Source organism: Oreochromis aureus, linkage group 17, assembly GCF_013358895.1.
Source record: "Oreochromis aureus strain Israel breed Guangdong linkage group 17, ZZ_aureus, whole genome shotgun sequence".
Classification (NCBI taxonomy): domain Eukaryota; kingdom Metazoa; phylum Chordata; class Actinopteri; order Cichliformes; family Cichlidae; genus Oreochromis; species Oreochromis aureus.
The window spans coordinates 14,651,224-14,666,307 of record NC_052958.1 but is presented as its reverse complement, the minus strand read 5'-3'; the positions used below and the strand labels follow the sequence as shown (position 1 = coordinate 14,666,307).

Below are 15,084 nucleotides of genomic sequence, written 5' to 3'. Positions count from 1 at the left end.
ACTGCCTGTGACTGTGGAGATGATCTGGACCCGTGTGTCACCAATGCTGTGTAGCTAATAAGCGCCGACGTGATCGCCGGCGTCATAGTTCCAGCCGGTTTGCGCATGACAGTTTGTGAGTTTCGTTTCCAGCAAAGCGAAGAGAAAGCTGTAAAATGAAACTGTTGCTGGGAACTGTTTCTGTGGCGCTGATGTTTACAGTGGGGTGAAGTACAACAAACGCTCGACCCTCTGTTGGTTTAGTGACCGTCCTGAGACCCTGAAGAAGAGCAGAAGGCTGCACTGATGTCTGCTGGGATCTGCTATTGCTTTTCTAGACTTACTCTAGTGAATCACTTATTTGGTAAGCGGAACATTCTCAACCCGATGGTGATGCTTTTATATTATTTCCTGTTTACTTGAGAACTATAAATACTAGTTTAAAGGTCCTACTTCAGCGAAATGCACGAGATGCTTGTTAAATAAGATTAAAGCTCCTCAACGAGTCGTAGATGCACTCGTTATTAATGTCACAGTAAATAAAAACGGAACAATTTTGAAGTCAAGTTTTATTCACAGATAGGAGAAATTCTTTTAGTCAGTTAACTTTCTAAAGCTGTAGTGCTTTCTCGGTCATGAACAGTCATGAACAATGTAGTGCACAGTGTGCTAAAAATGCTCTCACAGCCACTTTATTAGGTACACCTTGGTGGCGCTGGAAACTTTCCTCACGTGACAGCATCGCACATTTGCTCCAAATCTGTTGGCTTTGCATCCATGATGGGAATCTCTGTTCCACCACATCCCAAAGGTGCTCTACTGGATTGAGATCTGGTGACCGTGGAGGCCATTTGAGTACAGTGAACTCATCGTCACGTTCAAGAAACCAGTTTGAGATGATTTGAGCTTTGCGACATGGTGCGTTAACCTGCTGGAGGCAGGTATCAGAAGATGGGTACACTGTTGTCATTAAGAAATGGACATGGTCAGCAACAACACTCAGGTAGGCTGTGGTGTTTAGGGCCAAAAAGGCCCAAGACAATACCCCCCATATCACTCCCTCTCCACCAGCAGCCTTAACTGTTGATACAAGGCAGGCAGGATAAAGCCATGCTTTCATGCAGCAGAAATCAAGATTCATCTGACTAGAAAACGTTTTTCCAGTTATGTATTGTCCAATTTTGGTGAAGCGTGTGAAGTATAGCCTCAGTTTCATGTTGGTTACCTAATTTTAGTGAATATTTGAGTTGCTGTTTCTACTCTTCTAATCAGCTTGAAGCAGTCTGGTCGTTCTCTTATGACCTCTGACATCAAACTTTACAGACCATTCTCTGTAAACTCTAGGGATGGCCGCGTGGGAAAATCCCAGTATATCAGCAGTTTCTGAAACACTCAGACTAACAACCATGCCATGTTAAAAGTCACTAAAATCACCTTTGTTTCCCACTCTGTAACTCCGTTTCAACTTCAGCAGGTCGACTCGACCACGTCTACATGTCACATGAGCTGCCAACATGAGATTGGCTGATCAGATATATGAGTTAACATGCAGTTGAAAAGGTGTACCTAATAAAGTGTTTGGTGACTGTATAATCTAATTATTTACTGGCTGATCTGCTTAAAGTATGCTAATAATCATATAACTGTGAAATATGACTTTACAACTAGTTTTTGGACTAAAAACCGTAATCAATATTTTTATTACATGTTGCTCCAATAACACGAGATCAAAGGACTAGAAATTCAAAAACATTCACAAAAGATCTTTATTGTGTGATTATGAATATGATCAGACAGCTATCTGATCATATTCATGTTCATATTTACTCATATTTATCATACTGGGTTGTTAAAGAGGTGGTAATGTTGTTTAACAAACCTTTAAAGGATCTCTGCACCTCAAAGGAACTCTTTAAACCTCATAAATTTATGACTGATTCATAAATGCTCTTTTGTCTGTTGTTGCATTTGACCTTCAGGTCAGGTGTATTTCAGTGACACAGAAACCAAAATACTGACCGTGAGTCTGTGTGAAGTGAAGTCAATTTGCTCTACATCTGCTCAACACGGGGCCTAAAACGAATAAACCGAACAAGCCTCACGCTCTGTGATCTTTAAAACCATGATTTGCTATTTTAATAGAATATATATCAAAAATATGGGGTACTCCACAGCTGACTGTGCTTTTCCATTTTTATTTATTTTTACACATGCACACACCCGCTGGTGCTCTGGTGGGTTGATTCACGGTGTCACAGGCTGTTATTTAACCCCTGTTACTCTTACAGGGATGAGAGGCCTCTCCAATTATTGTCTATCATGCTGTGTGAACAGCTTGCTGCAGACTTTCTCTGCTACCTGGGAAATAGCAGAACTGCTAGAAAGGTAATCACATGAATTACTACAGCCGCTTTCATCTTGACTCAGTGATGTTGTAGCGCCACTTATTGTGGAAATCCTAAGGCTGTTTACAATATTAACAAGCTTTTATGAATTTTAAAAGGTGGGATGCAGCTGGTGCGAAAGGAGATGCTCGTAATGTCGCGCTGCATCTAAAGAGAGTTCTTGAGGCCATGCGGGGTGACCTTCCTCAGCCCGCTCCACATCGTGACTTCCTCCACTGTCTGGACCAAAACAGCTTTCGACGTAAGAGCTACGCTTTTGCAGAGAAAATACCTCCTGCCGATGTGTCTTATTTTATACCTTCTAATGATGCTTTACAGTTAATGTGCAGCATGACGCAGATGAGGTGTTCCTCTCGATTCTCAACTTCATTCACCAGCAGATGGACAACAAAGTTCTGGTTGGACTGCGATCAAACTACTCTAATATTATTCATTTCTGCACGTGTTATCTACAACAGTGTTTGTTTGCATTTGCCCTCTCTGAAAGGCTGGGGAAATTCAGGATCTGTACAAGATTTCAGTGGAGACGAACCTGCAGTGTTTAAAGTGCAACTCCGTCCAAACCGAAACCAGCTACATGCTCAGCCTGCCGCTTTATGTAAAGGAGGATGACAACTCTCTGGTGGGTCTTCTTCTTCTTTTGTTTAAGAATACTAAAACTGTTGGGGAACACACTATCTCTGTTTGCTATTTTTTCCCTTTTATTGGAGGCCGTATCTTAAAATCTCGAGTTTTTACAGCTTATTGAAGCCAAAGATTTTAGCCAATCCTGATCCAATCATATGGGTGTAATAAAATACAGCATTTTAATATGTAATACTTCCAACTGGGGAGTACATGGGGGGGGGGGGGTTTATAAATCCACAAAACACAAGTGTAAAAAGGGAGAAAACGCACAAGTTTATTAGGATTACAAAAATCAGAGTCACCAGCAAATAGTCCAGCACAGAACCACTCATAAAAGATCAAATGAATGACATATGACTTGTTAGGTTACAAACCTTAGCTGTATTGCATTGTCACTGTTTATTTTAGTCACTATTTATTTTGTTACATTTGCCATATTTTCAGGAAGGCTGCATGAACTCCTTCTTCGAGCATCAGGAGCTCAGGGGCATAAACTCCTGCTTCTGTGCACACTGTGGAACTAAGAACCCATCCAGACAGGTGAGACTCAGGTTTAAACCCTCCTCAAACACATTGAAAAGGCTCTGATGAAATCAATTACAAGATATGTGACAAAACATGAACTCAAATTCACTCATTTGTTTTGTTCAGGGTGTCAAACTCCTGTCACTGCCTCGTATCTTGTGCATGAACCTGAAGCGATTTCGGAACAGCCGCGGTTCCACCCGCAAACTTGACTGCAGGGTTTCTTTCCCAGAAACCTTTGATTTCTCCCAGAGTCTCCAACATGTGTTCTCCGGAAACTTTGCACAGGTTCGTCCGAATTCTTTTTTACGTGAATATTGCATCTTTTACTTGTGAATACTCTGATTATTTATTTGTTTTTCTTCCAGAATGAGTGCAGGTACACCTTGTACGCAGTGGTCGTGCACTGTGGTTATGCAATGTTTGGGCACTATACTGCTTACGTCCGCCACAGGGAGAACAAGTGCTGGTACTATGCAGATGATAGCCACGTACAGCAGGTACATCAGATCTAAAAAATAATTACAAATAATCACAGTATACAGTTAGATGTGAAAGTATCTGCAGATATCAAAGGGAGAGAGGGATGTAACTTTTTCCCTCTGTGCTTCTTCTTGAATTGCAAATTTCTGATGAATCTTCTGTCTGATTCTTATTCAAATCCACAGACTACCTGGGAAGAAGTGCAGAGAACATATGGAGGAAGACAGAGGTAAAATGCCCAGTTTCTGATTGTACAGGGGGTCATGAAGTCCTCTCAGACGTTTTACACTCATAAACTTGAAGCTGTCTACGGCAGCTGGAAATGGCTCATCAAAGCTTAATGAGGATACATTTTAACCTAGTCAGTTAGTCTGATTCTGGTTTGAATATCTGGAGCAAGGAGGTAGTAACACTTTGAAAACATTAGATTTTTGTGCCATACTGTTCCCAGCTACTTAGTACATAAATAATAGACTGTACATAAATGATGGGCACTGAAGCGCCTTAAATCTGCTTTATTTTGACTCTCCTGGTTGCAAAAAGACTTTAGAAACGCTTTCCTGGAGACATTAGTGCTACTTTCTACTAGAGATGGACCGATCCGATATTACGTATCGGTATCGGTCCGATACTGACGTAAATTACTGGATCGGATATCGGTGAGAAATTAAAAATGTAATCCGATACATTAAATATAAAAAAAAAAACACCTCACAAAACTTGCGACACGGCGTAACTCGGCTCATAACCGTAGCACGTCGGAGCAGTGTGCATCACGTGATAGAGCGGCTGTGTGTATTTGTAGCCTCGCTACCAAACCAGCATTTCATCTCCGAGGAAGTTATCCCAGAGAGAAGTAAAGCAAGTGTGTAAGTTCATCTCTGAATGTTTGTAAAGCGTTCCCATGTTAAGCTTAACAACCGATATATGGAGCGACTGCCTCTCTCTCTCTCTCTCCCTCACCTTCCTGCGGCTACTTCAATCGTGAAACTGCTTAATGATCAGCTGATCGCGAGTCCTCTCTCTTCTTTGTTTTTGGCCCACTTTGCACCAGAAAGAGGAAACCAGCGGCTGAACAACAGCAGCACCTTTAACCTTGATAAGCTGTTGTTAGAATTTATTTAATATTACTTTCTACACCAGGATCCTTTTCACGTAGCTGACGGCTGTTAACTGTGCAGGGGCGGATCTAGCAAAGTGTAGCCAGGGGGCCGATAGGGCATTAACAGGGAAAAGGGGGCACAAAGACATACTTTTCTTTCTTATTCTCATTTAAAATGTCTAGCTTTTAATAAATAATTATCTGAATCTTACACCCAAAGTTTTAATCTGATGTAAAATGTATAGAAGTCCATTACTGTATATAGTAACTGTTAAGTCTAATATACCCTAGTAAGCTATAGTACTTTTTCCTTTGGGAAGATACCATCTGTGCAGTCTGCAATTCTGTTGAAGAAAGATGTTGAATCTATTTAATTATTCTTGAAAAATAATTTAATTCTGTGTTTTTTTTTCACCCTGCATCAAATTAAAGTTGATTACATCGATTAAGCATCATGACGTGGAGGGTGGGGGTGGTTCCCTTTTTTTTTGCTGGGAGTTTGCAACCCTATTAGTTAGGTTGCTTAATATTTCTGCTAAGTACTCTTTAAAATACCAGAATAGGGAGGATGGAGTAGGTTTAAGTTTATTAGATTGATCAGTGTTGCTGAACTATAAAATATTTTGGGTGCAGTGTATTTTTTACATACAGGTATAACAGAATAGCTTTAGTGTTGTTGTTTATTTAAACTTGAGTATGAACTTATACAAAATGCAGCAAGATATTAAAAAAACAGTTTTATTGATTAAAAAACGCACTATATCGGATTCATATCGGTATCGGCAGATATCCAAATTTATGATATCGGTATCGGTATCGGACATAAAAAAGTGGTATCGTGCCATCTCTACTTTCTACTTTACTGAATAAAACACAGACTGTTGGTTTTTAAGTTATGGTCACAGTGAAGGCCTGCTTTATTTTAACAGGCTGTTGCCATATGACTGTGTGGTTTCCCTCAGTTTCTCAGTCAGATCCACCCTCGAAATGCCAAGATGACGATGGCGACTGCTGAACAAACATCCCAGTAGCTTCTTTCAACTTTGTATATACGGCACAGACGTGAGAGTGATATCAAAAGTCTCATCTACCTCATGACTGTGTCAAAATTTCAGTGTGTTGTTCTTAAAGAGGAAGGTGTGGAGAGACCACAGGCTGAAGGATGTAGCCACGATGAGGTCAGGCATTTCAGAGCATCATTTTCAGCATTTCGCTGGTTGTGGTCTTAGTTTTTGGAAAAAAGGCGTCACTGAGGTGTGGATCGGACGTGATGTCTAGTTTTAGAATTAGAAGTCTTTTGTCGTATGTTTTTGTGTGTAAATAAATTGCAGCATGGCTGCACCTACAGATGCAAAGAGAAAAAAAACAAAAAACAAACAGAGTCATTTGCACAGTAAATATAAAAAGAAGGAACGAGTTCACAGTGACTTCACCAATATGAGTAGAGTATTCCAAAAATGTAAGACATTGCTCACTGAGTTGGCTGTGATATTACACAGCAGGGAAATTATTGCAGGAGTGGAAGACAAGGTGGCAGTTGTTTCAGAGTCGAGGGCAGAGAGTATCCAACGATCTCCCGAACGGTGTTAATAATCTTCTGAAGCCTCCTCCTCTCTGCACATGCAGTGTCCACACAGAAGGGTTTAATTCTTCAGCTGGTGGATTCAAACCAAGACCTGTTTCCTGTGAGGTGACAGTGCTAACCAGACAGTGTGTGCCGCAGAATTAACATTATACAAAAAAAACAAAAACTTTTAGTTTTAAGTCTTCCGCTTTTTGGCAAATATAAATTACTGATATAGTCCAAGGATATTCATCTATTATTATCAGAGCACCTACAGTTAGTTTGCAGGAAGAACCTGCAGCAGTCCATCTATTTATAACCGTCCCATTTCCTCTAGTTTATATGTCCTTCAGTCCCCTGCAGTTGAAGAGCAAAAGTCACTTTTACTGTTGATGAATTTGCTATATTTATGAAAAGACATCTTGTGAAGCTACTATTAAGCTTTCTTTGTTTGTTTGTTTACCTCCAGTCATGGCGATCTTTAATAGTTGTGCATCATCATTCTTTTCTTTTATCTCTTTTAAGAAGAAATGACAAATCTGCCCATAAAGGTCCTTTCTGTCCAGTTCAAAGGACACAGAGTGTTGAAATTATTTAGTTCTTAGTTTGTTGTGATACTCCAAAATGGTATTATACCATGTATTGCCTGTTTTCACTGTCTATCATTGAGCAGTTCTGGTTTGAAATTTGTATCTATATCTTACTCATCTCACTGCCTCCACATCTTGATTAAACAGGATACAGCTTAACAGCTCCTGTTAGGAGCTGTTAAGCTGTATCGTTTAGGCCTAATTCACCTAGCCTCATATGTCAAACTGACAGCTGCTTCGTTAAATACTTTACACTTTTGTGTCCTATTGGTCCAGATGAATCTGCATATGTGCTTATCCCATTCCCTGATATTCCCTGTTTAGTTGGGACCTCTACTGGAAGGTCACACATCATCATAGCGCCATCATTTTTCTCAAATATAAGGCCCGAGGGCCAGAATCGGCCTGGCAAAGACTCCCACTGGACAGTTTTAGAAAATGTGAAGGAGGGTGTACATTTCAACAACCGCAAAGCTGCTTAGAGAGATTGGGATCAGAGGACAGGCGCAACGGCAGGCTGTAAGAAAACTAGCTAACACTGCTGAGAGGACCAGTCACTGGCTATGGTTAAAAAGGGCTGACATAATTTGGGCAGCTAAGGCAGTCAGCTAACTGTGAGAGAAAAGAAATATTCCGCTCTTCTCCCCTCTGCTCTTCTTCCCTTTTCTGGGAGGCAGTGGGGAGGTAGAGCGTACAGCCCGATCCGGCGGGGAGGTGTGGGAAGCCAGATTGGGCGCCCCCCTTCCGGCTCTTCTCTCTGTTCTCTCCTATCTTGTCCCTTTTGTCTTACTTCTCTCTAGCACCTTTTCTGTCCCTTTGAAGAAGTTAGGCTCCATAAATGCTAAAGAGGTAAGTATTATTTCTCAGTTGCAGTGAATAGATAGAGAATAAACTGTAGGAAACTAAACAGAAGAAAGAAGAAGAGAAATAACAAGTTAACATAAACCAGTGACACACTCCAGGGCCTGATCAACCCTGGCAGGGCCTCCTTGGATGAGGGTGTTTAGTGATAATGGCCGAAACACCCGATGAATCCAAGGTCCACTACTGACGATGTGTCCCAAATTTTAAAATGATAAGCTAGATCAGATCTCTAATCCCTAAACCTAACCAAGGAAGGAAAATGGCAGATTAGCCTGGGTAAAAGACCGAAAGTTGAGGCACACAACGATGTGTGCTGCTGGCAAAGTTTCTGGGCTACTTTTCCTCATAACAGCCATCCCTCAAGAGTCTCTCCATCTAAAGCAATGCATTATCAGGGGCTGTAACATCTAGTCCTTCTTACTGAATCAGAATTTTAACTGTATTTTCATAACTTTCATAACATTTTTTCCTACTGATAAAGAACTAAATGAAAAAGTATTCTCGGTGAATTACGCAGACTTTCTGTTTCATAATTACAGGACAGTGTGAGCAATGAGCTACCAGAACTGATAGTAATGAGAGATTTATTTCATGTCTTTGTCATGTAGAGAAATTGAGGACATACTGTTGGAATCGCACCTCTTTTTCTTATATTGAGATATTTCAGGGATTAACTGGCTGATTAAACTTCTTTAAACTGACAGGAAGGGAGTTTCACTTCTCCGACACACTTAAGATCAAAGTAGGCTGTAAAATCACTTCGACAACCCTGCTCTTCTGGAAGAGTCGCCCCTGCTGGCTATTAGAAAAAATGCAGCTATAAGGTGCTTAGTGACTCCACCATTCATGTTTCCTACAGTTAAAATAATTCAGAGAAATATGAAGGAGATCTGTTCAGAGAACTCTCTGTATTCAGGCTCTCACCTTCAAAAAAAAAAACCCCTGTAAAACAACAGCCATGCCTAGAGCAAGGAGTAACCAAACATGTGACTCCCATTTATCACACTTTAACTGGCTTCCACTTCTTTTCAGAGTTAAATCTGAGATTTTATTCATAACATTTAAAGCCCCATTTGCTTGACTCCTGCTGACATAATGGAGCTTTCATCTTTCTCCTTGCAGAAGGAGCTTTAGATTTTTAGACAAAGCCTTATTGTCTGCTCCTTGGTCTTGATTAAAGACTAGGAGGTGATTGTGTTTTTCGCCACGAACACTCAAACTTTTGAACCCCTAAACAGAGGAAATCCGTCGTGTCCGTCATGTTGTCTTGTCTTTGAAAAACAAGCTGGTCTCTGGATAACACCTGGAAGTTTTAGTTTCACTTTTCCTGTCATGTGAATTGAAAAGGCCATCGTGGTTTTCGTTTATTCCTTCCTTATTTATGTTGCCGTTTGCTATATAAGAATGCTTCATTGTTTTCTTTCTTTTTCTTTTGTTGCAGTCGAACGGCGTACATGTTAATGTACAGAAGAGATTCAGAAGAATGGAGGCCACGGCCTGAACTTTCTGGCTGAGTGGATGGGTGCTAAGAAATCAGTGGACATGGTGCAATAAAATATGGAATGCATTGATTTTATGGAAGTATTTTCATGGGAATTTCTGACCTATTTCTACAATGTGAAAGGTTTTATAGTCTATATTCTTTTCTGATCTCACTGAGCTCAACCAGCAAATGAATTTCTTTTAACCAGTAGGTGGCGTTGAAGACTTTATACAGGAAAGGGTTTTCCATCTCAGACCACACACACTGTGAACACACTCACTGGTATTGGGGGGTTGGTCTGAAGTGAATGCTTAGCTGAGATATTTGCTGTTTGGGGAAATACCTGCATTGAGATCTGGTGTGCATTTTCCTGATAGAGCTGTTTATGAGTCATTCTTGAAGAACACTCAATGCATTTTTTTTTTCTCATTTGGGCGACACAATCATCTTTTATTTTATGTATTCTGTCTATTTAACCACTATTAAAACTATCCTTGGGTATTAAACCTCCCATTATGTTATGTATTTGATGCTCCAAACCATATATATATATATATATATATGTGTGTGTGTGTGTGTGTGTGTATGTGAATGACCTGAGAGGACCAAAAACATTGCAGTTGCAGCCAATGCTTGGTATAACTGAGCCACTAAAATTCCCAGTGTGTTAGCCAAGAGGTGGTGGTGGTGGGGGGGGGGGTGGGGGGGGCGTGTGAAACAGTGCCTATGTGCTGCAGAGCTCTGACAGAATGGAACATGTCTACACGGTGCCAGAGGCAGCAGGCTTCATGCTTAGTCATCTCGATGCTGTGCAGCACAAGTGCAACTTTCTGCATACGGGGTATACGTTCTCCTACTTGCAGCACACACCCCGGGGACAGGTCTTGAGTTGAGTCAGTGTCACAGATATGGTCAGCCGTTTATTGCTGCATTTGTGAGATCCGTATGACTCTTCCTCTGACTAAAGTGCAAAATCACCTTTAGAAATCCCGCCGCTGCAGATCATTAAAATGAGCTGAAAGCATCAGCTACTTCTATTTACAAGCATCACCATGCAGGGTTTGTTTTAATGTGTTGCACAATGCCAGTGTCGGAAGAAGAACTCAGATCAGTAATTTATTGAGCTATAAATGCACCGAGTGATAAACTCAAAGAATATTAGCCGCTGGCAAGAAATGCTTACGGATGTGTAAACAAGGCGTGTGTTTGCTGATCAGATTGAAATGGGGTTTGTCTTTGTTGTATCCATGTCCCTCAAGTAACCATGAATCATCACTTTATCATGTTGGGGGGGGATTTGTGTGTGCCCTAGAGAAGAAGCTCAAGGGACCAGTTCACCCTGTCCAGGACGGGGTTGCTAGGGTCCCACCCTGGAGCCAGGCCTGGGGGAGGGGTTTGACGCCTTGTGGATCGGGCTTCTCTGCTGTGACTGCTGCCCCCATAAACAAAATGGATTTATAATCTTGTGATAAATATAAAATGCAGTCATATGATGAAGGTCTCAGTTCTGTAGCTCCTCCTGCAGAACCTATTTAACTATTATTTGCTATTATTAAGTATTAGTATATTAAATTGGCAGTTTAATCTATAAAATCAGCATGGCATTTCATTTGTTGCCATTCAGATTGGCAAACCTAAGCTGCCAGTAACTTACAAGATGATGAAGAAGAAAAACAAGACAGCACATTTCTTTCTAAAATGGAAAACCTCAACATTGCGTTAATATACTGCAACCGTACCACAGCCTTATAATAGTGTGTTGAGTAAAAGTCACATTTGGTATGTACATCCGCTTTGTTTCTCCATTTCCAGAGAACAGCCTCTTCCCTTTTGTGTTTAGGGTTTTGATTAATTATGCATGTTGTAAGACCATGTGCAAAGCGCATGTTGGATGAGCACCTGTCCGCCCCCGCCCTGACTTTGACCACATCACAGGTGCTAAAGAGTGCAACAGCATGACGCATCCAGGGCACCTTTGGGCTGTAAAGTCTGAACGGCCGGACGTCTTTTTTTTTTTTCCCAAGGAGAAATGCGTGAGGTCTTTAGCTTTATTGTTTGCTTGAGCTTAGATCCCTGCATGAGTTTACTCATACTTTTATGGTCGATCATAATCTCTGCAATTAAGTTTTTAGCCATTTATCTTGGTCAGGTGTTACCCAGGCAGCCAAGGCCATCTCATGCTGGCATATAGTTTCTGAAGTAACGGCGGGGCTTGTTACACAGTGCCATTAGGCACGTAGGCCAGAGCAGAAGGCACGATACTCCTCTGGGGTGTTCAGTGTTTCTTTTGGAGAATATATCGAAGTTCATTAATGCTTTTTAGTCATTGTTGATGTGTGTTTACCAGTTACTAGGTGAGCACACCACTGTGATGTGTGGAATTTGGCTATTTGAGAAGCACTCTTAAATTTTCCCTTTTTTGTGTGTGTGGAAGATTTCACAGGCTTAGATAAATGCATGTGGCTGCTTTGATATGTATTTATATATGCTTTTTAAAGCAAGCGCGCAAACAAATCTTACAGCCTTTCTTTTGTTCGATCGCCACTTCACGTCACTTATCAAAGAATGGCGCTCATGCTTTTCTGCCAAGAAAGGTCAGAGAGAGCGGTGAGGAAGCAGTTAAGCTGAACTGTGAACTGGTGGGCAAACTCTAATAGACACAAAAGCTGCAATTCCTTTTTTTACTTGCCTTTTTAGCCTCGTTACCAACACTTCTATGTCTGTCTGTCTGTCCAATATTTTGATCAAAACCGAAACTAAATTGCACAAAAGTTCTCGTCTCATTTAGTGAACTGCAAACCCGGCATTCCCATAGCTTCAGCTTTAGTTTGTTGTGTTGCCAGATTATCAGTCTGTGTGGTAATTTACAATCAGTAACTCTTACAATACTTAAATACACAATTATTTCGATATGTCATTATTGGTTTTTCATGCTAGATGGCTGATTTAGACCCTGCCTGATTATTTATTGTACCTCCTACTAATGATTCGATCATATCGCTGACATGTCATGAGACTTCTGCTATCACCATTCACACGCTATCATTAACCAGTGAACAGAAACATACTAGCACTAAGCATTCTAAACTGGGGTGGCACAAAAGGGGACCTAATATTTGATTGTTCGTACCCCCACCGCCAACACACATACACACACACACACACACACACACACACACACACACACACACACACACACACACACACACACACACAATTTTATTTTTCTGTTTCACTTTTATTATATACTTCCAAATCACAACAACAGTCACCTCAAGATGCTTTATGTTGTAAGGTAAACCCCCAAAATAATACATTTAAAACCCCAACAATCAAACAACACTCTTTTAACAAGCACTTGGTGACAGTGGGAAGGAAAAACTTCCTTTTAACAGGAAGAAGCCTACAGCAGAGGCAGCATCAGGAAGGGACAGCAATCTGCTGCAACTGGTTGGGGTGGTAGATCTTAAATGTTCAATTTGGGAACCCAAAATTGTTTGATGTGAATGCAACAAGGAGGTGTTGTTCCACCGTTTCTGTAAAAACCAATGCTTAGCCCTATTTGAAAAAGTATTCCCCCACCCACCCTTGACCCCAACAGTCACACATGGTGGTTGTGTGGTGGGCTGGTGCTGCTTTGCTCCTTCAGGACCAGTGTTGGCCAAGTTACTTGAAAAAAGTAATCAGTAACTAATTACTGATTACTTCTCAGAAAAAGTAATCCCGTTACTTTACTGATTACTTATTTTCCAAAGTAATTAGTTACTTAGTTACTTTTGAAAACATGATACAAGACATGAATAGGTAATAAAGCAATAGATCTTAAGCCCTTAAACTCTACTATTTCTGCATAATCCATCATATAAAAATGTAATCAAATGAAAAAGTCTCTTTTAAACTTGTTTTATTAGTTTTAACCTTTTAACTTTATGCACATTTCATCAAGCAAAAATTTAATTATATGCAACATTGTGTGACTGGAAGAAATTTGTTAAACATTTAAACCTGTTTTCTGAATATTCCAGCATATAAAATGAAATAAAATAATTTTTGTGTTTACACTCACTCTTTCAAATAGATGCAAGTAAAACACAGCAGAAAATAAATAAAATCAAAGACTCAGCGGCACTAAGTCCTGTCGCTCTTATATCTATTTTCGCATATTTGGCAGGAGTCCGGCGGCTGGAGGTTTGACCTGGTGCAGGTGTGGCGCGGGGGTCATGTCAGTGTCCCGGACCCGGGGGGGTTTCTCTGTGAATTTCACATTCCCATGGCAGCTTGCTAGGTACTTGCTCAGAAGTTTAGGGGGTTTTTCGCTGTAAAAATAAGCTTTCTTCCCACGCAGTGTACAGCGGACGCTAATGTTTTTGTCACTTTTTACAGAATCAAACTCGAAGTAAGGTCAGTACTTCCACGCTTTAACCGCTGCACGCTCATACTCTCTCCCGGACTCGATATATTATCCATTCTTGATCTACATACGTCTGTTACCACGAACGTTGCACGCGCTTAGGTCATTGTCATGAGACACTCGCAAACAAAATCACAGTTTAGTAACGCAGTAACGCAGCGTGCTTACGGAAAAGTAACAGTAATCTAATTACTTTTTTTGCAATAGTAATCCCTTACTTTATTCGTTACTTGAAAAAAGTAATCAGATTACAGTAACGCGTTACCTGCCCATCTCTGTTCAGGACCTGGATGACTTGCTGTGATTGATGGAATCATGATGAAAACCAGAAAATCCTTAAATCTCAAAGTCCATCCATTTGTGCCCAGAAGCGCAAGTTCACTTCGGTTATGCAGAAGCACAGTGATACAAAATACATCAGCTAGTCCACCACCTCTTAACCCAAAAATGAAGGTTTTGGACTGGCTTAGTCAAAGCCCTGACTTAAATCTGATTGAAATGCTTTTGCATGACCTTAAACAAGCGATTCTCACTAGAAAACCCTCCAATACGACTGAATTAAATCATTCTACAATAAAAAAGTAGCCTAGATGACTTGATAACTTGACAGTTAACATAAACACTTCTTTGTAATTGTTGATGCCAAGAGTGGCACAACCAGTTGTTAAGTTTAGTGGGCAATGATTTTTGTCCACATAGGTCCTGGTAGGTTAGTTAACTTCCTTTAACTTCATCTTAGTTTTTGTGATTAGAGTCACCAAGGGGAGTTTAGAGCATAATATTTTGTCTTAGATCTTTTTGATATGTTGGTGGCAAGCTCTTACTTTGAAGGGTAATCCTCTCCGTTTCATTGTTGCTCAGTCAGTAGATGGCAAGCACTCAGTTGGAGTCTTACATGCCAATTAACAGTTACTGTGGCAGTCTGCTTTTGACTGAAGCAATCACAGGGAGCTTTTTTGGCTCAACACCCTCTTTGTGAATCTTTCAGCCAGCTGCTCCAGTCGAGAATACACATTTTTCCCTCCTGATTAAAGGTTGCCAGTAGGCCACG

The 15,084-nt window shown here is 40.7% G+C and overlaps 1 protein-coding gene across 2 annotated transcripts; it reads left to right on the top strand.

Moving 5' to 3' along the window:
• The first annotated feature begins 117 nt into the window (after nucleotides 1-117).
• Nucleotides 118-10,133, top strand: usp18 (ubiquitin specific peptidase 18). Of its 2 annotated transcripts, XM_039601336.1 has the most exons (11): nucleotides 118-343; nucleotides 791-982; nucleotides 2,268-2,364; nucleotides 2,483-2,625; nucleotides 2,703-2,782; nucleotides 2,872-3,006; nucleotides 3,456-3,551; nucleotides 3,663-3,824; nucleotides 3,905-4,036; nucleotides 4,205-4,248; nucleotides 9,581-10,133. In XM_039601336.1, exons 2-11 carry the CDS (start codon nucleotides 931-933, stop codon nucleotides 9,651-9,653), a joined length of 1,014 nt encoding a protein of 337 aa, XP_039457270.1. In that variant the 5' UTR covers nucleotides 118-343; nucleotides 791-930; the 3' UTR covers nucleotides 9,654-10,133. The 2 variants fall into 2 exon arrangements, with proteins under 2 accessions (XP_039457270.1, XP_031614090.1); XM_031758230.2 differs by lacking the exon at nucleotides 791-982 and having other exon boundaries at nucleotides 120-343.
• Nucleotides 10,134-15,084: the final 4,951 nt, after the last annotated feature.